The sequence below is a fragment of the Brassica napus genome, unplaced genomic scaffold (genome assembly GCF_020379485.1).
Source record: "Brassica napus cultivar Da-Ae unplaced genomic scaffold, Da-Ae ScsIHWf_629;HRSCAF=925, whole genome shotgun sequence".
In the NCBI taxonomy this organism is placed as follows: domain Eukaryota; kingdom Viridiplantae; phylum Streptophyta; class Magnoliopsida; order Brassicales; family Brassicaceae; genus Brassica; species Brassica napus.
In genome coordinates, this window is record NW_026016688.1 from 1 (window position 1) to 24,374 (window position 24,374).

The 24,374-nt window shown below is 34.3% G+C and overlaps 5 protein-coding genes and 1 long non-coding RNA gene across 9 annotated transcripts; 3 read left to right on the forward strand and 3 right to left on the reverse strand.

Annotated features, from left to right (window-relative positions):
- The first annotated feature begins 1,644 nt into the window (after nt 1-1,644).
- Nucleotides 1,645-2,746, forward strand: LOC125604819. The gene is made up of 4 exons (XR_007336436.1): nt 1,645-1,822; nt 1,913-2,045; nt 2,174-2,252; nt 2,464-2,746. It is a non-coding gene; the product is annotated as an uncharacterized LOC125604819 (long non-coding RNA).
- Nucleotides 2,747-9,463: 6,717 nt separating this feature from the next.
- On the forward strand, nt 9,464-12,675 carry LOC125604823 (tocopherol O-methyltransferase, chloroplastic-like). Of its 2 annotated transcripts, none has more exons than XM_048775019.1 (6): nt 9,464-9,923; nt 11,338-11,504; nt 11,574-11,678; nt 11,988-12,191; nt 12,261-12,363; nt 12,428-12,675. In XM_048775019.1, the coding sequence occupies exons 1-6, from the start codon at nt 9,563-9,565 to the stop codon at nt 12,529-12,531; spliced, it is 1,044 nt and encodes a 347-aa protein (XP_048630976.1). In that variant the 5' UTR covers nt 9,464-9,562; the 3' UTR covers nt 12,532-12,675. The 2 variants fall into 2 exon arrangements, with proteins under 2 accessions (XP_048630976.1, XP_048630977.1); XM_048775020.1 differs by having other exon boundaries at nt 9,479-9,923; nt 11,341-11,504.
- Nucleotides 12,676-12,896: 221 nt separating this feature from the next.
- LOC125604818 lies at nt 12,897-13,757 on the reverse strand. Its single transcript, XM_048775014.1, has one exon. The coding sequence runs from the start codon at nt 13,755-13,757 to the stop codon at nt 12,897-12,899; it is 861 nt and encodes a 286-aa protein (XP_048630971.1).
- A 4,126-nt stretch (nt 13,758-17,883) lies between these two features.
- LOC106390421 (protein DSS1 HOMOLOG ON CHROMOSOME V) lies at nt 17,884-18,594 on the forward strand. Its single transcript, XM_013830877.3, has 2 exons — nt 17,884-18,139; nt 18,360-18,594. Exons 1-2 carry the CDS (start codon nt 18,049-18,051, stop codon nt 18,494-18,496), a joined length of 228 nt encoding a protein of 75 aa, XP_013686331.1. The 5' UTR covers nt 17,884-18,048; the 3' UTR covers nt 18,497-18,594.
- A 91-nt stretch (nt 18,595-18,685) lies between these two features.
- Nucleotides 18,686-20,990, reverse strand: LOC125575081 (YTH domain-containing protein ECT3-like). Of its 3 annotated transcripts, none has more exons than XM_048775023.1 (7): nt 20,858-20,990; nt 20,561-20,634; nt 20,275-20,496; nt 19,664-20,197; nt 19,348-19,560; nt 19,119-19,265; nt 18,686-19,035 (listed from the first exon to the last, which is right to left on the reverse strand). In XM_048775023.1, exons 1-7 carry the CDS (start codon nt 20,883-20,885, stop codon nt 18,910-18,912), a joined length of 1,344 nt encoding a protein of 447 aa, XP_048630980.1. In that variant the 5' UTR covers nt 20,886-20,990; the 3' UTR covers nt 18,686-18,909. The 3 variants fall into 3 exon arrangements, with proteins under 3 accessions (XP_048630980.1, XP_048630981.1, XP_048630979.1); XM_048775024.1 differs by having other exon boundaries at nt 20,561-20,631; nt 20,858-20,944; XM_048775022.1 differs by having other exon boundaries at nt 20,561-20,667; nt 20,858-20,900.
- A 572-nt stretch (nt 20,991-21,562) lies between these two features.
- On the reverse strand, nt 21,563-23,291 carry LOC125604824 (cytochrome P450 89A2-like). Its single transcript, XM_048775021.1, has one exon. It carries the CDS (start codon nt 23,199-23,201, stop codon nt 21,678-21,680), a length of 1,524 nt encoding a protein of 507 aa, XP_048630978.1. The 5' UTR covers nt 23,202-23,291; the 3' UTR covers nt 21,563-21,677.
- Nucleotides 23,292-24,374: the final 1,083 nt, after the last annotated feature.

The following is a 24,374-nucleotide window of genomic DNA, read 5'->3' on the forward strand; positions in this document are numbered from 1 at the left end:
TGTGAGGACGGATATGTTGTTATTCGGCTTTATGCCTTCCTAAATGCCCTTTTAGCATATACTTCCGTATTTTTAAGGTATTCTGAAAATCTTACTTTTCTGTGCCAAGGCAAAATAAACAGATCTTTAAATTAGTAGTATAAGCATTGGTTTTTGGCTGGCCTTGAGCTTATCTCGCTTTTTTGGAATTTTTCTTACCGAAGTACAGAGATAATAACCGTTTAGTATAATCCTTTTGCTATGACTTCCAGGGTCTAATTAGTGGATCAGCCGAGTTAAGAGAGCAAGCTGCACTTGTCTTAGTGAACTATTGAAGTTACTAGCGAGGAAGCAGGAAAGCATGAAGAGTTCGTCATACCGATACAGGGTATGCAGTGTGTGAATCTTAATTCCTTTGTTTTGCTACTTCTGCTACTATCGAAAAGCAGTATTTCTTACTTTACCAAAGCTTTTATTTGGATTAATTATGTTCAAGTTTCACTGAAAAAATACCATAAAATGTTATAAGGTATGGAACTGTCTGTTGAACTAAGATTTACATTTATTGTTATTTCAGGCCTCTTATTCGGATCATAGGAGATCGGTTTCCATGGCAGGTCAAAAGCGCTATCTTGGCTACATTAATCATTCTAATACAAAGGGTGGTGGTGGCGCTTAAGCCGTTCCTCCCTCAACTTCAAACAACATTGTCAAGTGTCTACAAGACCCTACAAGGTAAGTTTATAAATATGTAGTGAAAGGAAACAGCTATCTCGGTAACAGTTCGGATTTAGTCCGGTCTGTGGATGTGTTCTCTAGAAAATGGAGTTGTATTGTTCATTTCTGATCATCGTATTCTCGTCTACTTTCACACTGCAGGACCATCCGTTCTAGTGCTGCGCTTGCCTTGGGGAAGCTTGTGCATTAAGCACGAGGATTGACCCATTAGTTGGTGACTTGACGACTAGTTTCGTGGGTAATTTTTGCATGTCTTAGCAACCGATGCATAATTTCAGTAATTTGTAGATCTAGTTGTTAGTTTCTGAAATCCGTGTGTATCAGGCTGCAGATTCTGGGGTACGTGAGGCCATTCTATCTGCTATGAGAGGTGTAATAAAACATGCTGGGAAGAGCATTGGGCCTGCTGTTAGAATACGCATTTTTGATCTCATTAAGGAACTAATGCACAATGATGATGACCAAGTTCGAATTTTTGCCATAGCATGCTGGGTGTCTTATCACAGGTATGGGGTTTTACATGCCAACGGACTTTTTGTTTTTTAGTTATGTGATAATTGTACTATGCTTTGATGAAGCCCAAGCTTCTTACTATTGTATTTTTGCAGTAGTTATGTGATAATTGTACTTTTGATGAACTTCTTACTGTTGTATTTTTGCAGTACCTAGAAGCTGCACAACTCGTGTTCTGCTTCAGGAAATCATTTCTTTATCTACTTCACCAAAATGGAGCTCTAGGCATGGCTCAGTTCTCTGTATTGCATCCTTGCTGAAGCACAACCCTTCGACCATATGACATCTCCACTCTTTTCCGCAGTGTTTTAATTCTCTTAAGAGCTCTTTGAAGACGAGAAGGTACCCTTGTGAGACATAAGTTTTCCATGGTTATCTGTTTGACTAATTCTGACATCTTCTTTTAATAGTTTCCATTACGTGAAACCTCGACAAAGGCCTTGGGAAGGCTTTTGCTACATCAACTTGCATTGAGCCTTCCAACACAGCAAGAGTGGTTATCGATATCCTTTCATCGATAGTCTCAGCTTTGCATGATGACTCGAGTGAGGTCCGAAGAAGAGCTCTCTCTTCACTTAAAGCTTTTGCAAAAGTAAGTAATAAGATTCTAGTAGTCGTTTTGAGTTGATCCTTTGTTAGTGATACGTAAGGCGGTAACGTAAGACGTGTCTTTTTTTTACAGAATAACCCGGCAGCAACCATTGCCAATGTCAGTGTTATAGGGCGCTCCGCTGCTGAATGTTTGAAAGATGGAAGCACACCAGTGAGACTTGCTGCCGAAAGATGTGCTATGCACGTGTTCCAGTTAACAAAGGGTATTGAATCTGGATAACATATCTCTGGACACTTCTCAGTTTTGAGTTCCAACCATTTATGCTGGCACAGTTTGAGTGCATACGCATGTAAGTTTCTGTTACTAATTTACATTTGTTGACCTCTCCAGGCGCAGAAAATGTTCAAGCAGCTCAAAAATATATCACAGGATTGGATGCCCGACGGTTATCCAAGTTGCCTGAACAAAGGTACTTTATCTTCATTACATTTCACTTTATACATTTAGTCATTCATCTGCCATAAACGATTCAAGATATGGCTTATCCTTCAGTCCATAGAATGATGAAATCTATAAACGTAGAATTTTTTTAAAACCATAATTAATGCTTGCATGCCTTTGATGCCTGGACCTTTGTTGTGGATAAAGTTCGGATGGACTCACATATATTACCTTTACAGCGATGACAGCGACGATAGTGAAGATGATGATGGGCGTGGGTAGGAGGAAACTTGTGTTCTCTCCACTTCGTAGAAGAGGTTCATTGGTTTTTCCCTATACGCATTTCTGCAAAAGCATTATCCCGTGAGTTGCGGATGATACTTGATCTGGATTCATTGGCATGAGACTAGCAACAGTTACACCGATGAGATAGATTATACCTTGTTTTGGTTTATCAAATATTTGTTTTTTTGCTTGCAAATTATGTACTGGTTTTGTAATGTCGGAAATGGTTTCTCTTCATGATTGTTTTACATTGACTTTACAAAACTCTACTACTGAATCCACGCTCCATCCCTCTGTACTTCACTCATCACTAAAATTCCCAATAAAAGAAAACTCATCAATATTTACCAGAAAGACCAAATGTTTTATCATAAATATTATAAAAAATAGGTAAACTTTTGATGGCAAAAAAAGTAGTTAAACATATATTTATACTCAGTTTCTCATAGTTAACTATCTAACTTTAGTGTTAGATTTGAAAGGTGAAATTTTGGGGTAGGATTTAGGATTTAAAAATAAATATCTAAAAATTGAAATTTAAAATAAGAAAAATAGTTTCAAAAATATTTTTTCAAATTTCAAAATAAATTTTGAAAAAGTATTGAAACAAAAAGATAAAATAATAAATAAAAGTATGAATTAAAAATGTATTATTCGAAAATAATATCTTTCTTTAATTTAATTTAATTTTTGATTATTCAAATAATTATTTAAATGTATATATTTAAATAATAAGGTACAAAAGTACTTTTACAGTTTTACCTCTTTAGTTTTAAGAATCAAAATACGGATGTGCAACCGAACATATTATGTTCAATTAAATTCTTTTACCTCATAAAACCTGTCTTGTCTTCTTCTTCGCGTATTATTTTGATGAAAATACATTATTTTAGTTTCTTTTTCAGAGAATTTTTAGACACTATTTATAAAGTGTTATGTATATGTGTGTCATCACCACAATGAATTTTAACAACAAAAAGATGATGTCTTTGAAAAAATATGACATGATACTAATCTTATTATGACATGTAGAATTTCCGTATAAAAATTTATCTTCTTTTTGTTAATTTTTTTTAAATATGGTAATGACTTTTGATTCATGTATCATCATTAATGTAAACTTTCTATATAAATATTTATTTTTTGCAAGAGTATTAAAATATATCAATAACTAATAACTCATATATCACTACTAAATTAATATATATATATATCAAATTAATAAAACAAGATAAATATATTTACGAATATATATTTTTACATCAATTTAAGTATCATATTCTGTATAAATATATACATTTACCAAAATTAACTGTAAGCGTGCAGTAAAAATACAAAACTAAAATAATACTAATAAAAAAGTTTGATAGTCAAATGATTAAAAAATTATTTATCGGTTCATTAGGTTTATTAAAACTGAATTTTCTCAATTTAACATATTTTAACAAGAACCAACAAAAATCCAAAATTTATTATAATTTATATATATATATATATATATAACTAGGTGATAAGAGATATATAGTGAAAAGTTTTGTTTTCATCAAATATAATTTTAACTTTATTAAAATTTAAATAAAATAAAATTAAAATAGTTAGACCAAAACAAAAGAATAAGACTACAAAAATATGTATATGATTTTTTCTTCTCAAATCGTTGAAGTTCAAATATAAAATAATGATGTCCAAATGTAGATTTAATTATTTTCTATAATAAAAAAGTATGTTGAATTTTAAATTATTACTCCACGTATAATTCAGTTTGGCTTAGATGAGTCAAATAAGCTTAGCGTTAGGCTTGCCAAAATATGTTTCGTCATTGTCAGCCTATTGTTCATAAGTCAGCCATTTTTTGTAACTCAGCAGTATTTTCTGGTTTATTTGTATGTGTAAATTAGCAATAATTATATTAACTCAGCCGTCAATACTGCCATAACGGTTTTAAATACACAGCAACGATTTTCTACGTGCGCCGAACTTTTTTTGATGGCATTAAAAAATAATAACATTCTTGTACAGTTCTTTTTGTTATAGCGTAGTCCGTCAAAATTACAAAATCGTATTTTTATTTTGTTACAAATACAATTATAAATATATTTATCCAAATATTATAATTTTCTCATTATTAATAACATAAGACATGCATTTTTAGTCATTTAAACCACTGGTATTCAAATGTTCTTTAAAAAAAAAACAAATAAATTAGCACTAAATATTGTATTTGGATGTAAATACTACCTATTAAAACGAACAACGGTTGAATGCAATATAGAAATGTTGTAACTAGATGTTGCATTAAACACAAAACTGAACATGGCCTTATTGAGTGATTCAACATTTTTGTCCGTGCTATTGATTGAGCGACTCAATCCTTATCCATCGGATGTACTCCATCCACCGGCCAAAGTTTCAGAGTGTTGCACAACCAACAAGCTTAGCTCCATTACCATACACTTTGACCATCTTCGGATCAGTTTTAGAGTGTTACACAACCAGCAACCTTGATTACATCAGTCAAAATGATATCAGCGGCTAAAATCACTTAAACAAAGCAAAAACATGTTGTTCACGTAATCGAGCCAAAAATGTTAAGAAAATAGTTATGCATACGCCGCAGAGATTTAAATTATGATACATCGGAATATGCTTCTTATAGCCCTTCCTAGAAAATGTAAAAAAGAACAAGTTACGTGCAAATAAGAACTCAATAAGAACACTGTTATTTATCGTTTAACGGAACGTCTTTCGTAAAATAAAACTAAACAATATTACAAAATAAACTTTTGAATAAATAACTCCGACTAAGTTTTTTAGAATATCTTTCATAAACGAAACTAAACAGTTTTTACAAACTAAACTTCCGCAAAAGTAACTTCGAGAAAGTTATATAGAACATCTTTTGTATAAAAATTAAACCGTTTTTTTTTCATGAAATAAGCTTCTGAAAAACTAACTTTGACAAAGTTTTACGGAACATCTTTCATAAAACAAGGCTAAACAGTTTTACAAAATAACTTTCATGAAACAAAACGAAACAATTTTTTTCGAAGACAACTTCCGTAAACTTAAACAAAGCTTAACATCCTTATACGAAATAACTTTTAAGGGAAATAAACAGAACTACACAAAATAATTAACATAAAACGAAAGAGGCGGGAAGAGCCAACAAGGAGATCTTCCTCACCCTCTCTCTCTTCCTTTCCCCTTGTTAATATCTCCTCGCCCATATGATCTCTTCGTTGCTCCTACCTCCTCACCGTGATCTAAATCGTAAATAAGCCCAAACAAGTGACAAACTATCTAGGTGGAGAAGAATATGAAATAATAATGAGAAAAGGAAAATTTCTGAAGAGGAAAATACAAATCTTAGAGAAAAGGAATAACTAGGAAAAATGAAAGAGGATAAGTTTGAATCTATGGCAGAATGGGAAGTCAGCCGACCTAGAGAGCACTATATAAACAAAGGTCAAAACAGAAGAGAAGGGACACATTTATTCATGATTTCCTAGACTCCACATGCTTTGCATCTGGATTTAGCCTTAAGGAACTTAGTTTTGGGTAGATTTAGTCTAGTGAACCTAAGTTAGACGTTATATCCGCCATGTTTTGTTGTTCTATTGCTTGTTTCTGATTATTAGATGAATTTTGCATAAGCAGTGTTAGCTCTTGTGCACAATTATATATAAACAAAATATGTTTGTTTTGATCCTCAAAGGGGTGCTTAGGCAGCTTTTCATAAGGTCCGGTCTGAAATTAATAAAAACAATTTACATCTAAAAATCACCCAAACACTACAAATCGAAAAAGACATAAAAGATGTAAAAAATCAAGAAGAGGAAGAACCACAAGATCACCCACATAAGCTAACAACCATCAAGGATGGTATGAAGAAGAAAACAGCCAGATAAGCGAAGCATGAGAAGTTTATGGTAATTTTGAAGGAGAAGTATCACAGCTAGTAAATGTTGGTTCTGAATCTAATGGAGAAGAAGATGAAGAAGAATCTTGTGTTGAAGAGAGACCATCGTGTGAAATACCATACTCTGATCAACATGAAGACAGCAAACAGAAACTCATTCTCAAGTCAGATAGAAGACTTTGTCCCCTTTTTTTTTGTCATCTAAGACTTTTTTTCTTTTGAAACTGAATTGTCATCTAAGACTTTGTCTTTGTTGAAGAAAATATAGAGGAGAAGCAGAATGTCGGCATGTCTTTGTTGAAGAAAAAGTCTTAAATAAGGCTGGAAAAATGATGATAAGTTTAGATACATCTATTTTGCAGGTCAAGAACCATAAAAAATTAAAAATACTTATGCTGGGAGACGCATTTAGATTTTTCTTGATTTTTATGATTTTCTCCAATTTTATATCTCATAAAAAAATTATTATTATTTTATTAAAATATTAATTTATTATTTAAAATTTAACTTTCTTTTCGGTATGAGCTGTAGTTAATTGATAACATTCATAAATTGATGTACTAAATTGACAAAACAGTTAACAGAAATTATGAAATTAAATAACAGAAAGGTTAAGTAATTTTTTGTCAAAAAGGTTAAGATTAGTTATAATTTTTCTTGTCAAATTTCTTATAAATTTAGTTAGAATAATTTTATAGAAAAGATTAAATTCACATTGATATAAATATTTGATTAATTACATTTTAGATATTTAATTATTTTAAAAATAAATATAAATAAAATTTTAAGAGTATAATACATATTTCAATATATTCATTTATACATTCAGTTTTTGGTTTGCTTTATTTACAATTTTTAGACTAGGTAGTCATCTGCACTGTATGTAAAGTGAAATAGTTGATTAGATTGTTTATTTTATATTGTAGTAAGGGATTTTTCATATTGCTTTTTCTAGGGATGGTTCATATATCTGTTCAGATTCAATTGATCTAATCAGATTTTGAATTTTTAGAGTTAGAAATTTAAAGCTGATTTGGATATTTACAAAAAAAAAACTATATTTGGTTTGGATTTGATTTGAATTATTGCGGGTTTAGTTTGGGTTTGAGTTCGAGTACTCATTTTAATTATGTAATTTTTAACAGAAATCTAAGTATACTTTAAGTCCTCAAAATCCGAAAATAAAATAATGTAAAACATAAAATTTGACTAATGTAAGACTTAATAATTAAATTTACATTAAAATTAATTCAATTTAAATATTTGGATAGAGAAAATAGATATTTCAGTATTTTTAACATTTTTGTTATTTTAGATATTTATTTGTGACTATTTTGACAATTTTTAGATATTTCATATTTTGGAATATCTAATAGATATAAAATACTAAAAAAATATTTTCGGTATCTAAAATATTTCAGTTTGGATTGGATTCTAGTATGGTGATCCGGATATTAAAATTGTAGATCCATCTAGTACTTAATCAATTTTAATTTGTGTTTACTATTACTTTCAAATCAAGTTCGGTCCGGTTCTTCGGATTCATATATTTTACCGAGACTTAATTTCTTCTACTAATATAAAGAAAAATAAAATAAATGTAATAGTTTGGGCCTATTTTACACAATTATTGGACCATATATTAAGAACCAATGAAAATGGTTGGACGTCGTATCAATATTGTTGAACATGTTGCAAAATTAATGTAGTCTATATCCAATAACATTTAATTTCTTATAAAAAAATCTTGGAAAATATAATAAAAACACGATACAATCGAGTAAAAGGCGGTTAGGGTTGCGTCGAAAATGATGTGATATCTTCGCTCTTCACTCGGCACTTGAATTTGTTTTTATTCGATTTCGTGAATTTTCTTTCCTTTTACAGTTTTTCTGATTTCTGACTTTTTTCTAGCGATTTGATTTTGTTTCCAATTCTTTGTCTGATATGAAAACTCTGTAAAGAAAATCAACATTTGGCTAAACTAAATATTTGATTTTGTGTGCGGTGTTTTTTTCACTTCAGTTTCCTTAATTCATAATCAATCACAATTATTTGTTGGTTTCATGGACAAAAGCTTCAACGATGACTAGGTTGGGCAATGTACGAAACTTTCAGTTTTTAAAAACATTCTCATTCTAACATTTTAGTTGATGCGAATCTTAATGATTTTGTAATTTTTTTCTTTCAATAATACTCTCTCCGTTCCTAAAAGATAGACTTTTTAGAGTTTTCACACATATTAAGAAAACGCATTAAATCGCTATAATAAATTTATCGTTTTCTGTAATTTTCAATAATTTTTAACCAATAGTAATCTAATAAAACCAACTTAATTTTCTTAAAGTTTGTAATTTTTTCATAGAAAACATAAAATATACATCTTTTTGAAACAAATATTTTTTCCAGAACATGGATCATTTAGGAAGAGAGAGAGTAATATTCAGTAGTTACACTGAGAGAATTTTAGTTCACCAATTCAAATGTTTAAAATGCATAAATTAAAACTGAGTTGATTTTTAAAAAAAAATAGTGTGTAAACAACATTAAATTATATGCGCTGGAGTTAAAAAAAATTAGGGTGTGAATACAATAACTTTTAACTAATTATGAGACTGCTCCATTTTTATTCTAATTTTCAAGTTATTGTGAAACTTCCACATGTCAATTACTGTTTGAATACATTTATTATAAATTTTTCTTTTTTAATATGTAAAGGATATCGAAAATAAGTTTGGTTTGATATTTTTGGTTCTAGAAAAAACATTCATGCTTAAAAATTAATATAAAAATAAATTAAAGTATGGGGTTGTAAAAGCATGTTTATCAGTAGGTTCTTAACACAAATTCCTAAAATTAAAATAATAGAAAGCTAAGAAAGAGAAAATAGGAAAATTCTCAATTAAACACTTTAAGAAACGGTTCCAATACTGACACACATATGTGTCACTTACCTCTTTATTGGTTCTGTTTTATAAACAAAAAAAACAGTAAATACATTAGTATAATATTAATATATTTTTTTCTTTTAGAATCTCTCACATGTTTTCAGCCATGGGCATGGTATTATAATAAAAAACATAATCCCATACACAGCCACATTTCTTGTTTCTCCAACCAACCTCTCATTATAAATGAAAGCGACACTCGCACCACCCTCCTCTCTCATAAGCCTCCCCAGGCACAAAGTATCTTCCCTCCGTTCACCGTCGCTTCTCCTTCAGTCCCAACGGCGATCCTCAGCCTTAATGACGACGACGGCATCACGTGGAAGCGTGGCTGTGACGGCTGCTGCTACCTCCTCCGCTGAGGCGCTGCGAGAAGGAATAGCGGAATTCTACAACGAGACGTCGGGATTATGGGAGGAGATTTGGGGAGATCATATGCATCACGGCTTCTACGATCCCGATTCCTCTGTTCAACTTTCAGATTCCGGTCACCGGGAAGCTCAGATCCGGATGATTGAAGAGTCTCTACGTTTCGCCGGCGTTACTGGTTCGCTTCTCATGCTCTACACTTGAGTTTGATACGTTGTTTATTATAAACATTTTTTTGAACTTTTATTATAAACAATTCTTACAAACAAATTACTCTTTGAACTCTTTAAAATCTATAACAAAGGTTTAGTTTTACTTTTTATTTGTTGTTGGTAACAGAAATGAGTAGGGATGTTTGAAGTCAGATATAGCCTTTCTGTTTATCCCTTGGGAAGAAAGGCTTACAGTAAGCCACGTCCCATCCAGAAGCAGACCCATTCCCTAACTAATCATTTTTATGAACAATTTGTAACACTATTATTCCTAGATATTTTTTTTTTACGTTTAGTTACCCTAACTCTTTGTATATAAGACAAGAGGTGATTTTTCACATTATATATCAAAACATAGACATAGTTTTTTTGAGAAAATATATCATACATAGTTGTAACTTAGAATTATATATTTTTGAGAAAAAAACTCAGTAATAATTTTCTTATAATTATTCATAGTTTTATATTTATTAATAATAAGATTTGTAAGCTCTTTTTGAAACTATTATGGATAATGAATAAGTTCCCCATTTCAAGATTAAGAAAACAATTTAAACTGAAATAATAATGCGCATTCGGTGAAAATATCTTTCTGCTTGGGATTGTTGTTGTTAATCTATATTATTAAAACTGAAGTACATTTTGGTACTGTTTGGAAACTTAGATAGTAGATTAAATGAAAATTGTTTGGAAACAAGGATAGCAGATTAAATATTTTTTATTTACATATTTAGTCACTGTATTTCTTTCTCATTTACAGATTCTGTCGTTTAGAAACTTGGATAGCAGATTAAATGAAAAATGTTTGGAAACACAGTTAACATATTAAATATCTATTTTTATTTCATATTTAGCCATTGCATTTCTTTCTTATTTACAAATCTGCCACTTCACTTAAAATAAAAAAATTAAATTAATTACAATGAATTGTTATTTCTTTTTGCTGAAAATAAAAACGCAAACTGCAATATATAGTATATATTAATCTGCTACAATACAATTTTCAAGAAAACCAAATATCATAAAATTAATAATAATTTATAAAAACCTACAGTAAAAAAATAAATCATTTTTAAATAAATAAACAAAAAAAATCAATAGGTTGATATATGAATATTACAATTACATCAAATTGCATCAAGTTATAAAATTATAAATATAATATTACGTACAAATAAAAATTATTATCAAACATCTATTTTATAATATAATATATTCTACTCTAAATATATTTACAAAACATAAAAATATAAATGGACATTTTATAAAATCAATGGTTTATAAGTTTACATTGAACGCAAGTTAAATCCAACATCCGCGCGGGGGCGCGGGTCAAGATCTAGTATTAATTTATATTATAAACACATGACTTTTTTAAAGAAGAGGAGAAAAAGATAAAGAGAGTGGTGGATGTTGGGTGTGGGATCGGAGGAAGCTCAAGGTATATTGCCTCTAAATTTGGTGCCGAATGCATTGGCATCACACTCAGTCCCGTTCAAGCCAAGAGAGCAAATGATCTCGCCACCGCTCAATCACTCTCTCATAAGGTGTCTTCTCGTACATTCGACCATTCTTTCTGCGGATAATCTGATCTAACTGAGACGCCATTGGACCAGGTTTCCTTCCAAGTTGCAGATGCATTGGACCAACCATTTGAAGATGGTATATCCGATCTTGTTTGGTCAATGGAAAGCGGTGAGCATATGCCTGACAAGGCCAAGGTATACTAGCTCAGCATAACTTTTATACTAGATTTACTAGACAATATCTATCTTTTCATGTCAATGATGTCCAATAATTTTAAAATAAACAAAAGAAGGATGTGAGGGTAAAATTTTGTCAAATTTATATAACAACACGTTTTCTATTTAGTTATGTCATGGTTTCTTTTGTCTAAAAAATTTTAGGCAGAGTTTACAAAAAGAAAATTGTAGTATCTGTTCGAAAACAGAATCTTAGTGTGGTATTTTAGAAACTCATTCAGTCTTCCTTGTGGAAGCATATTTACTGTGTGTGCGAAATGAGTGTAGTTCGTGAAGGAATTGGTACGTGTGACGGCTCCAGGAGGAAGGATAATAATAGTGACATGGTGCCACAGAAATCTATCTCAAGGGGAAGAATCTTTGCAGCCATGGGAGCAGAACCTCTTGGACAGAATCTGCAAAACATTTTATCTCCCGGCCTGGTGCTCCACCACTGATTATGTCGAGTTGCTTCAATCCCTCTCGCTCCAGGTTATTATATTTCTCACGCTCCGATGCTAAAATCAGTAAGTATTGTCTCAAATATATGTGTGTTTGTAGGATATTAAGTATGCAGATTGGTCAGAGAACGTAGCTCCTTTCTGGCCGGCGGTTATACGAACCGCATTAACGTGGAAGGGCCTTGTGTCTCTGCTTCGTAGTGGTATGTTTCCGCAATGTTGTTTACATTCATGATTCCAAATGTTTATAAGATTAGAAACATACAGGTATGAAGAGTATAAAAGGAGCATTGACAATGCCATTGATGATTGAAGGGTACAAGAAAGGTGTCATTAAGTTTGGCATCATCACTTGCCAGAAGCCTCTCTAAGTTTAATCTAAACAATAAAATTGTCGTTTAAGTACTTTTTCAGCGAATTGATTCCTATCTATGATATAGGAGATTGAATAAGAGTCACGTGAGAAATGTGGATGCATGAAATCCCTTGACGTCATTAATGTTCGTTCATGGCTATGTTTTTTTTTTTTTTTTTTTTTTTAAATTCCTTTATTTATTTAATCAGAGATTACAACTCTACTACTGCAGGAAAAAAAACCCACAACCGGGCCATCAAAAAATAAAGACTGAATCCAAACCTGTACTTTCTTCTGCAAACTTCTGTCGCCTATTTCCTAGCTATCTCCTAGCTTTCTCCAAAAAGGAAATCCATCTACTCTTCTACCCTTCCACAAACTTCAAAATCTACCAAACCAAGTCCCAAGCAAAGTTGTATCTGTTCTGCGAGAGTTATGAGCTCTTGACAAGGGGTCCAAACGCGCTAGAACTACTTGCTTGATCTCAGCAATCAAAATCCGAGCTGGTCTGAAACTTTGGTTATGCACTCTAGCATTTCTTTCTTTCCAAATACTATATATCGCTGCTTGATATACAAGCTTGATGATCAACTTCAAAAACTCATCCGAGGAAGGGTTACTCAACCATCTTAACCCATCCTCAAATATCACAAAAGGAGTAATTGAGAGCCTAGCGCAGAAGAACGACCACACCTCTGCACTGAAGCAGCAGTCAAAAAACAGGTGTTGCCTTGACTCATCCGCAGCGTTACAAAGGATGCAACCCGCAGGTACCTGAAGCCCCCACCTTCTCATTCTGTTCCGAGTGCCCAATCTGTCTCTAGCCGTCACCCAAGTAATGAAAGCATGCTTTGGAATTCTCCCTTGGAACCACACTTGTCTGTGCCAAAACACTGTCTCTCCTTGCGTTCGAAGGGCTTCCCATGTATTAGCTGTTGAAAAAGAACTCGACGCTGCATTATTTCCCGGTTTCCACAAATAAATATCGTCCACCTCTGACGATAAAATAGGAGCCACTTCCGGAAGACATTCCCTCAACAATGATATGAACCTGTTCCTGCTACGGCTTCTACTAATCCACCAGGCCCCATTACTAATTGCCCCCGCCACAACTTCATTCTCAGATAGTCCCGTAACCGCTGGTCCTCTCGGTCCTGTGATATCAATCAGTGGACCTAGAGATGTCCAATTGTCGTGCCAGAAACTTGCACTTCTACCGTTACCAACCTCACACACTAGCATGGGGCGAGCAAGATGTCTCAGATTACACAAACTCTTCCAAATCCAGCTATCAGTTCTATGTGGCTGAAGCTCCCAAAAATTTATATCTCCAATCAGTTCATGGCTATGTTGTCTATTTTAGATAAATATACAAGTAGAAAGGTGTCATTAAGTTTGGCATCATCACTTGCCGTTGTCTCATATCCGTGTGGTTCGGACATGTGGTCGTGTCTGCCTTGTCTAGGGTTATTTCCGTGTACAATATAAACACATGGAGATAGTCGAAATGGGTATATCAGCTTTTACATCTATTATGCAGACACTTACAAGTAGAGTCGCAATGTTTTGCATGTCAGCTGGTGAACCAAACATATGAGTCTATAAACTTTTTTGGTGTAAAATGAGTCTATAAACTTTTGTCATCAAAAGCCCACGATTGATAGAAAGACAGAAGTATATCAGATTCGTCATCAGATTGATCTTCATCATTTACAAAGAGTGTGTGTCCATGCTAAAAATGTTGTGTTAACGAGCTATTACCACACCAGAACTATCATATATTAACAAATGTACACAAACTGTTACGTTTGAGTTCTAATTCGTACACGATTGAATCGAACTAAAGAAAGTACTCAAGACACCAGAATTTGTTTTCCCATTTCGAGAACCTCGTCTCTACATCTGGGGGGAGTCTTTTGCTCCCTAATTGCACTAAGCTCTTTATTGGAAAACTCCTCCGATAGGGATTACAATATAGTCAATCCTCTTAGTACAATACGATCGTCTAATCTCTTCTTCTATCTACGTTTCAGGTATCAGTGTAATACCAGAACGTGAAGACGATCATGCTCAGGTCAAGTAAGGTTCCTCGCGACGACGGCGACTCAGCTTGATCCTGAAGAAGAGGAAGACTTGATCGCACCTCTGTATCTCTTCGTTCTCTCTGTTGTTCAGTTTGTTACAACTGTAACAAAATCTCAACCTGGCTTGGCTGTGCCCAATAGTCAAGAAGCCCAACACGAGTCTAGCTCGTTGATAACCGCAGACAAACTTGACCGGCCCATTTAGGATATTAGGCTTAAGACACTAAAATCACACAAACTTTCATCCTGTCACAATTGCACATAATTTAAGTATCTAAAACCTATTATCCCCTAATTAGAAAGATCGAAATCCGAATCCACATAAACACAAATTTGGCTTGGTTTTAATAGTTTAAAACGTTCACCAAAAACTTAAACCAAACCAAATTAAAAAAAAAAACTAAACCAAAGAAAAACAATTGAATAAAAACACAAATTAAATTGCATAATTAGATGTATATTTTTAATTTATGAACACTTTTTGATCATTTTACATCCAATAGTTGTTGTCTTTAACATAGTCCAAAATATTTGTAGATTTCATGAAACTAAAAAGCTATCACTAAAAAAAGGTACATTCAATAAAATATTTCACTAATTATCACTAAACATAGGTAGGCTAGTTCAATAAAAATATGATTGTATATTCCAGTAATAATAGTTAAGTTAATGCTAATATGTAGTTACTATAATTTTGTACCCACATATTATATGAATGATATATTACCAAAATTATTTATGAAACATATCAACTATAAGAAAAAATTAAACCAAATAATTTAGATCAAATTAATATTTCAACTTAATTACATAAATCGGTTCTCTTATAAATTTAGTTACAACTTTACTACAAAACATAAATTTGCACTCTGAAACAAGGAAGCAAGATAATAAATTAGACTTTTATTATAATGTCTACGCATGTAACCCATGTTTGAAATTGTGCTAGGCGCGAGTCGGGCAACGATGGCGGGACTATGTTAAATACATGGACTATGGTACCTGTTACAGACGATATAAATATTCTCAGAAGCAGATGGGTGCACGCGGTGAAGTGGAATCCATATGGGACTGTAAGGAAATTGAGATCTCTTCTGGTTGCAAAATGATTTGAACAAGAAGAGGGACTTGATTATCTGGAGACATTTAGTCCGGTTGTAATGACTGCAACCATCAGATTAATGCTGAACATTGCTACAACAAAAGTTTGGAAGATAAAACAATTAGATGTATCAAGTTCTTTCCTACACAGTGAGCTGCAGGAACTAGTTTACATGTATCAACCTGCAAGGTTTTTTGATCAGGAAAGACCTCACCATGTATGCAGACTCACTAAAGCGATGTATGGTCTCAAACAAGCTCCAAAAGCATGGTTTGATAGTAAATCAGATCCTTCACTATTCACAAACAACATAGACAACAAGATTATGGTGTTCCTACTGTATGTAGATTATATCTTACTACCCGGAAGTGAATGGATCTCCTTCAAGCTCTAGTGCATTCTTTATCTCAGTATTTCTCTATGAAAGATATGGGAATGCCCAAATACTTTCTGTGCATAGAAATGGAAATTCACTCAGAGAGTATATTTCTTCATCAACATGCATATATAAAAAAGATTTTACATGTAGCTTCAATAGCTGACTGCAATCCTATGCCTACTCCATTGCCTCAATGTTGGAGGATGGGCCGTCGGTCCATTCGCGAGTTGGACATCAAAGGACAAGCTCAGAAACGGCCCACGTCGAAGGAAGAACATCCGCGGCGCACGCAAAGAACAGGAGCCTAAGGCGTATAGCCTGCACCAACCGCCAATTGTAGACAGAACACCTAAGCAAGCGATAGGGTAATGATGAGTGCTGAACCAACTACCTGACACACAACCAGTACGAAGCGGAGAAGACGCATCCAAACGGGTATAAATACAGAAGAAAATTGAATGAAGAGGGGACAGCGAAATAGAGAGAGAAAGACTAGAGAGATAAAAGTAGAGAGAATTCCGAGTTCGTCTTTACGACTACGAGTTCTTCTTTTATTTTTCGCTTCGGCTTTTTGTAAACACTTCATTAAACGAAACCTTTGGCCCCATTAATCATACTTATATCTTGTTTAGTCTATAAATCCCCTGTTACTGGATTTAGGATTCAACACTCAACATGTAGAAAGTCTTGATTCTAGAGCCAACATACTTCAGAAGTCTTGCCGAGAAGCTTAAGTACTATGCTATAGCTAGGCCAGACATACAATATGCTGTGAATCTGGTCTGGCAAACGATGCATGCTCCCACAATGGCTGATTTTGTGGATTATGTACATTTCATGGCTCCAACTTGATTTCCTGGACGACCAAAAGGCAAGAGACAGTCTCTCGTTCATCAACTGAAGCGGAGTACCGGGCATTAGCGTCAACAGCTCAAAAAATAACATGGATATTTCACCTTCTCTTTGACTTAAATATTTCTCAAGATATACACTACTTCTTTGTGACAATCTCTCTCCACTGTACTTAAGTACAAATCCGGCTTTGCATAATAGATCAAAACATTTTGATACAAACTGACATTATATAAGAGAGCAGATTGCGTTGGGAGTAATTGAGACTCGACAAAACTGGCTTGAAGTGGCTGACATTTTTACTTAATCTTTTTTTCGAAAAGCCTTTGTTCATCTTAGAGGTAAATTTGGTGCAAGAGCTAGTCCCACCCCAAGTTTGAAGGGAGATGTCAGTGAGGCACATTCAAATATAAATGGTAAAGCCCAAGTGAAGTCCACAGTGCATCTTCACCAATGGTCATCTATTTAACAAAATTTGTCGAGTTGTAAAACATAGGCTTATAGGAACACAATTGTGTCTTATCCAAAATCTTTCCAACCCTCTCTTATATACTTATGTGATGGATAGGTTAATTTTGCTACTTTCCAGCTGTTAGTCAATTTTGTCTACATTGTTCCATTTTGTTTTGTAAATCTTGAGTTGCTAAACCAATATTCAGTAAAATATCTAATGTTCAGCATTTTTTACAATAATTAGGTAAAAATTTAACAAAATATATTCTTATAATCATACATAAATATAAAAAGAAGGCACTTTATTTAACCTATATTTTTATAAAAAAATATCGTAAACTAATTATGTATTGACAATCTATATTATTTTAAAAAATAAATTAAGTTATTATTTCCGCGCGTAGTACGAAAACCTGGTATTTCATAAAAAGTTCAAAATTATACGGAATTTTTTATTAGATAATATCTTGCCATCGAGTTCAAGCTTGAAGACCCATTACTTAGTGGGCCTACCACTTAAAGCCCAGACCTACGAATGTCGGTCGATTTCGACAATGGAGCAATAAAATCTGTTTCGCTGATAAGAGAAGTTAGGGCTCCTTGCTTGCACGAGAGATTATCCTTCCAACGTCGGTTAAAAGTAACAATTTTCGATCTGTACGTATGGCGGCAGAGCAGAAGGCGACGACAGAAGAAGTAAAGATGGATCTGTTCGAGGACGATGATGAGTTCGAGGAGTTTGAAATCAACCAAGGTGGATTTCTATTTCGTTTTTTTTTTTTTTTTATTCATCGTATGCTTTTGGTGATAATAAAAAAGATTCGGATTCCGATTTGCAAAGCCAAGATTGAAATTTTGTAGTGGTGGATCTATTAAGAGACTGACTGAGTCTGGTAGTTGTAATGTTCTTTGGTTGGAGAAATAAAAGAGAGAATCTGATTCGTATCTGACCTCTTGTTTGGTTTCTTGAGAAGATTGGGTGGAGAACGAGGAGCAAGTGAAGGAAGTTGGTCTGCAATGGGAAGATGACTGGGACGATGATGATGTCAGTGACGACTTCTCGCATCAGCTAAGGAAGGAACTTGAGACCATTTCTGCTGATAAGAAATGAGGTCTTCATTTGATTTGCTTCTTACCTCCTTTCCCTGCACATTTTACTCTTGGATGCAAGTTCCTATCTTTGCTGATAATAAATCTCGACTTTTATGATTGCATTTTCTCTTAATGTGTTTGCCTGGTTAGGTATGTTTTAATGTTAAAAAGCTAAACGTTATGGATCTTGAATGAAACATGACAGTGATAGTAGAACCCAATGATACATCTACGCAATAAATAAATAAAAAGTTTGATAGAAACTTATATCTTCTACTAGCACCAAAACCAACAACATTAAACCGATCTTTAGGAACAAGAAAAAGAAAACTGGCGCAAACTCATACACTAAGAAAGATTGAGCAAATTTGGTAGCGAAAACTGACAAAAAAAACCCGCCCAAACGTAAGTAAGCTGAAGTTACTGCTGCATTCAGCAAGCGCTAGCTACTTCAGCAACACCGTTTTGTGATATCTCGCTGGCAACTTGTGGGGCTGTACTTGTCTCTTTGGTTTCGTCTTTGGGAGTGGCCTTTTTGTCAATGGCAGCTAAAGCTTGCTGAAAACATAACAATCTCTATCTGTTAGAATTAGACACACAATAAGGGCTGTTTTTTGTTTTCTTTTAAAATTTTACATTACCTTTTTTTTATATTGCTGCTGCTTCTTTTTGCCTTCTTTGATTATCTTTTCACGACTCTCATAGAATACAAAATCATCCAGTATGCATGTCTTGCTTGCATGTTCCTTGAAAATCTTGATGACTTTCATGCATTGCTCTAGGTTTACCTGCAGATTAATCCACACAAACAATTTTAGTTTTTTTTTAACCTTCAACATGACCAGAGAGAAGTAAGAACCACACTCTGACCTCCTGTGTGTCTCGGCTATTTGTAACTGGCTTGTTCTCATTGTTCTCCAGAGTTATATGCCTCAAGGAACTATTTGGGATGTCTTTGACAATGTGCCACTTAACAGGGAAGCAACCAATCCACTTGTCCTGCTGCCAGTACTCCACTGTCTGGTTAAAATCTACTGGTCCTACCATCTCAGCTAAACCAACGAATTGTCCACTTGTGTTTACCTGTAAAAATTTAAACAAACATTCAGAATTCTTCTTTAGACAGATTGGAATAAAAAAAATCCAAAAGTCAATGGAGTCTTTATAAAATTTAAGATTCACTTACAGAGAACATTAGAAAAACAGGACAGGACCCATTTGACTTCTCTTTGGCCTCATTATATGCAGCATCAAGCTTCTTGTTGCCATTGGGGGTGCTGGACCACACATTGTATTTGATGCTTTTGTGAATATCATCTTCACTGTATGATTTGATTACAAACAGTTTCGCATTGGAGTAGGTTTCAGAGAAATCTTCCTTGTTGTAGTCCTTGGAATCTGGAAGAGAAACATCTTCACTCGTCTTCTTCTCGATTTCCTGCTCTTTCAGAGTTTCTGGCTGGGAACTTTCTTGGCCAATCTTGAAGCCCTTGGCTCTTGGCCCTCTATTCAGCTCGTCTAACCCAGCAAAGTTCTCTTTGCCATACCCAGAAAACCCGTAAGCCATTGTCTTGTACCAACTTGGAGTTTGCTTGTAAGCGCCGTAACCATAAGAATCATATCCATAGCCACTCATGTAAGGCCCATACATTGAGTACATGCTGTCCATGTTGTATCCGAAGGACTGACCATAGCTTCCTGATCGTCCCTGATATGTACTCTGCCATAAAACCAAACAGAACTCAATACAAAGTTGTTGTTATTATTATTATTATGATGGACAATTATTGAACATACCAGGTGGGGATACTGAAGAGAGATGTTGGTCTTTCCGGAAGCATAGTTCATGTCATAACCGTATCTCGGGTACTGATAGGGTGGAGTATAATAGCCAGTAGGGTAGGTACCATAGGAGCCCTTTTGATTGAAAGCAAGTTTCTTTTGGTTCAATCCAGTCACAGCTCTAACATTGTTGGGTAAAAGATTAGTCTTGCCAGTCTTAGTTCCGCCATACACATCCTGCAAAATGAAGGGATTACCACTTGTCTCTAAAAGAGAAGACAGTAGCTTGAGAGAGAGATACCTTATTCCCAGTGTCAGGGACTTTGACCATGGTTTCCGCATCAAGGGAGAGATTGTGCAGCAAATCTGCAGCTTCTAGAGATAATGAAGGAATAACAATATTTGCAGCTTTCAACAGTAAAAAAATACAACAGATCTAACCTAGAACAACAAGAAATCACAGCGAAACAAAGAGAGCTAATGTCTAAACCCTAGCAAAACCCAACACAGAAATGAAATTTCCAATAAAATCAAGCGGAACTATGACAGTGACAAGCTACGATCAGGTTAAAAGGAAAAGGACGTGCGTGAAGGATACGATCGGAAGGAGAAATGGTAGTAGCCATGGCTGTGTCTCTGCGGCGGAAACTTGGAGTGTGAGCGATAGAGAAAAAAACAACAAAACCCTAAGCAGAATTTGAGAGTCCTATTTATATTCCACTCTTTTTTTTCCATCCTTACGCCAACAATTAAACCGAGGCCAGAAAATCCGGTTCGATTAAGGATTAATATTGATTCATATTGAAAAAATATAAATGATTAACATGCTGTGTATTGAAAACTTTTATTGACAACACGAAAGTTAATATATATATGTACATTTGGTTTAATCGTGAGTTTGGAAAATTTTCAATCACGTATTTGTTGAGAGTTTTTTTGTGATAATTAAATAAATGGATATGCACATATCGCATGGTAAATAGTAAAAATGTAAACACCCTCAATCTTATAGACACTTTTATTAAACCAAAAGAGATGTTAGAATAGACAAACACGTTATTTAAATGCTGAAAATAATTAACAACAAGTGATACTCTGAAATAAATAAAAACGTAAACAAGAAATTTTAAATGTGCATAAGTTTGGATCATTTTTGATTAATAAATATTTTTATGATAATTCAAATATGAAAGACAAATAAGAATTTTGAATAATAAAAAATCCCACTATTCTAGACCCACCATACAAACAAAACACTGTAGGAATTCGTTGCAGTGAACTTTTACGTTATGGATGCGCAGAGGAAAATAAAAGCTTTTTATTATTTATCATCTACTCCAGCAAACAAAGTACACATTGCGTCATATGATCACATCTTGAGAAGATTAAACTAAACCAAAGAAGAGAATCGAACATGATTAACTTCTCCTGGGCACAGCACGAGCCTTAAGCGGATGCTTCATAACGACAGTGAACTCGAGCTTCTCGGTCAAGTCAACTTCATAACCTTTGACTTCCTTCCACTCAAACTCCTTCACCATATTGGCCACATAGTACTCCAAGTGCAGCATAGCCAGCCCTATCCCTGGACAGATTCTCCTCCCCGCTCCAAACGGCATCATCTTTATCCCCCGACTTCCGGTTATATCAACGGGTTCTTCTTCTCCGATGAACCTCTCAGGCTTGAACTCCATTGGGTCATCCCAAACGGCCGGATCTCTCCCAATCTCTGCCACCATGAAGTTAACAGTCCCTCTCTTGGGTACCTTGTACCCTCCCAGCACAGTGTCCTCAGTGACGCTGTGGGGTAGCACGAAATGTCCAGGAGGATGCCTCCGGAGACCCTCCAACACCACGGCCTTGAGGTAGGGCATCTTGTGTGCCTCTTCTTCCTCAATCTCCTTCCCTTCTTCTCCCGCAACCACGCTTTTGATCTCCTCGTACAGTCTCTCTTGGATCTCCGGTTTTTTCACCAAATTCGCCATGATCCACTGCAACGCCGTAGCTGTCGTGTCGGTCCCACCGTTGAGAAACTCGGAGCATAAGCTCACGATCTCTTCTTCGTTTAGCTTTCTCTTCTCTTCCGGAAGCTCAAGATCCAGCAGAGTGTCCACATACGACTGCACGTAGTCTTTGTTATTCTTCATCCTCGATTCAACGATCTTTCTACGAGCACGAATCAGAGGAAGCAACACATCTCCTTGCTCTCTCCGCATCTGGTGAAACTCTTCCCATCGACTTCGGAATATCAATCTGGTTAGCGTAGGCCAGAGGTTAAGGATATTAAACCTCGAAAAGCTAAGAAGCTGTCTCCTCTGAACAAACTCCACCTCTTTGATCTGCTTCTCATCAAGCTTATCCCCAAAACACATAAGAACCAGAAGCGCGAACATCGCGTAGTGAAGATGATCGACGACAACGATGGCTTCTCCTTCGCTCCCATGCCTGCGAAACCGATCGAAGAGGATATCGAGAACCCAGCGGCGAGCGTGGGAGTAAGACCTCACGCGGGAAGGGTGGAGAATCTCGGAAGTCAGGTTTCTTCTAAGAAGACGCCACGTGGCCCCGTAAGACCCGGAGCTGATGTTGTGCTGGTTGCTGGACACGATTTTGCTGATGGGAGCCGCGGGTGGACGATCCGCGAAAACGGCGCCGTTTAACACGAGAGCTTGGTGAGCGAGGGAGCGATCGGCGACGAATATGGCGGGACGGGAAGTGATGCGGAGGGTGATGATTGGGCCGAGACGGTGGTGGACGGAGCGGAGGTAGGTGTTGAGACCACCTAAGCCTTGTCGGAGCCACCAGATGGTTCCGATAAAGGGGAAGAAGTTGGGGTCAGGAGGTAGCGGAAGAGAGGATGAGTTACGTAGGCGATGGAGGAGGAGATGGAGAAGAAGAGATACGCTCAGAGAAACCACGATGACTAGTAACCATATCTCCATTTTTTTTTCTTTCTTCTTCTTATTTCTCTTTCTCCGTTCGTATATATAGCGTTGTAGACACGTGTGTGGCCAAATATTGTATGTAAACAAGTTTTTGTTGGTCAAATAGTCAACCTACGTGTAACCTTTTTTTTAATTAGAACGTGTTCATACATAAATTGCTTTTATAATTGAATAAAAATGTGATTATCTCTTTTTGTGCGGTCTTCGTATCATCTTACGTGGAAAGAGATATTTCTAATAGAAAACAAGTTGACGTGCACCATGTGCGGATTAATATATATATATACCTAATATTTTGTTAACTCTAATATTTCTTTTTAACAAAATATAATTATTAAATTAGATACAAATTTCAAATTATTATAAATTATAAAATTTCAATATTCATATTAGTAATCAATGTATTAAATTATGTTCTTTTGTTTCAAAATTTTATTTTTATTTATGTAATGTAGATTTTGAATCAAAATCTTTTCTAATAGTAATAATTAAATTAGGAAATTTGTATTTGAAATTAAACACACATTGTATTTTGGCTGAAAAGGAATCATGTGACAGTAAAAAGATTATAAAAATCACAAATATAACACATTAACAAAATAACGATAGTCTATGATGTTCAGTCCAGTAAAACCGAAACATTTAAAACCAAACCACAATATATGGATATGATTCTGTATATTAAGCGATCAAATCGAATAAACCAGAAAAACCCGATTTATTCAGATAAATTATTATATTCATATATATATATTTTATAATAATATGTATTTGATCAATATTTCAAATAAAAATCAGAGAAACTGACTATAATTTTAGTCACTAAAATTATAAACTAAATATAAGATAAAAGTAATGAAGATATTATCAATTTATTAAATAAATGTGATAAATATCATGATAGTTATATATTAAAAACTATTTTTTTTAATAATAGTATATATATATATCAATAGAATAGTGTAATGGTTATTAATTATTTTAGATATCATGATAAATATATATATATATCAAATAAATAATAATATTAGTTAAACTAATGATTTATCCTAAAATTATAAAAAAATATGATAAATAATCAAATTAACTGAAATTATGGAAAATATGAGAAGTAAGCAAATTCACTTATTAAATTATAGTATAGATTATGATTTCTGAATGGACATATCC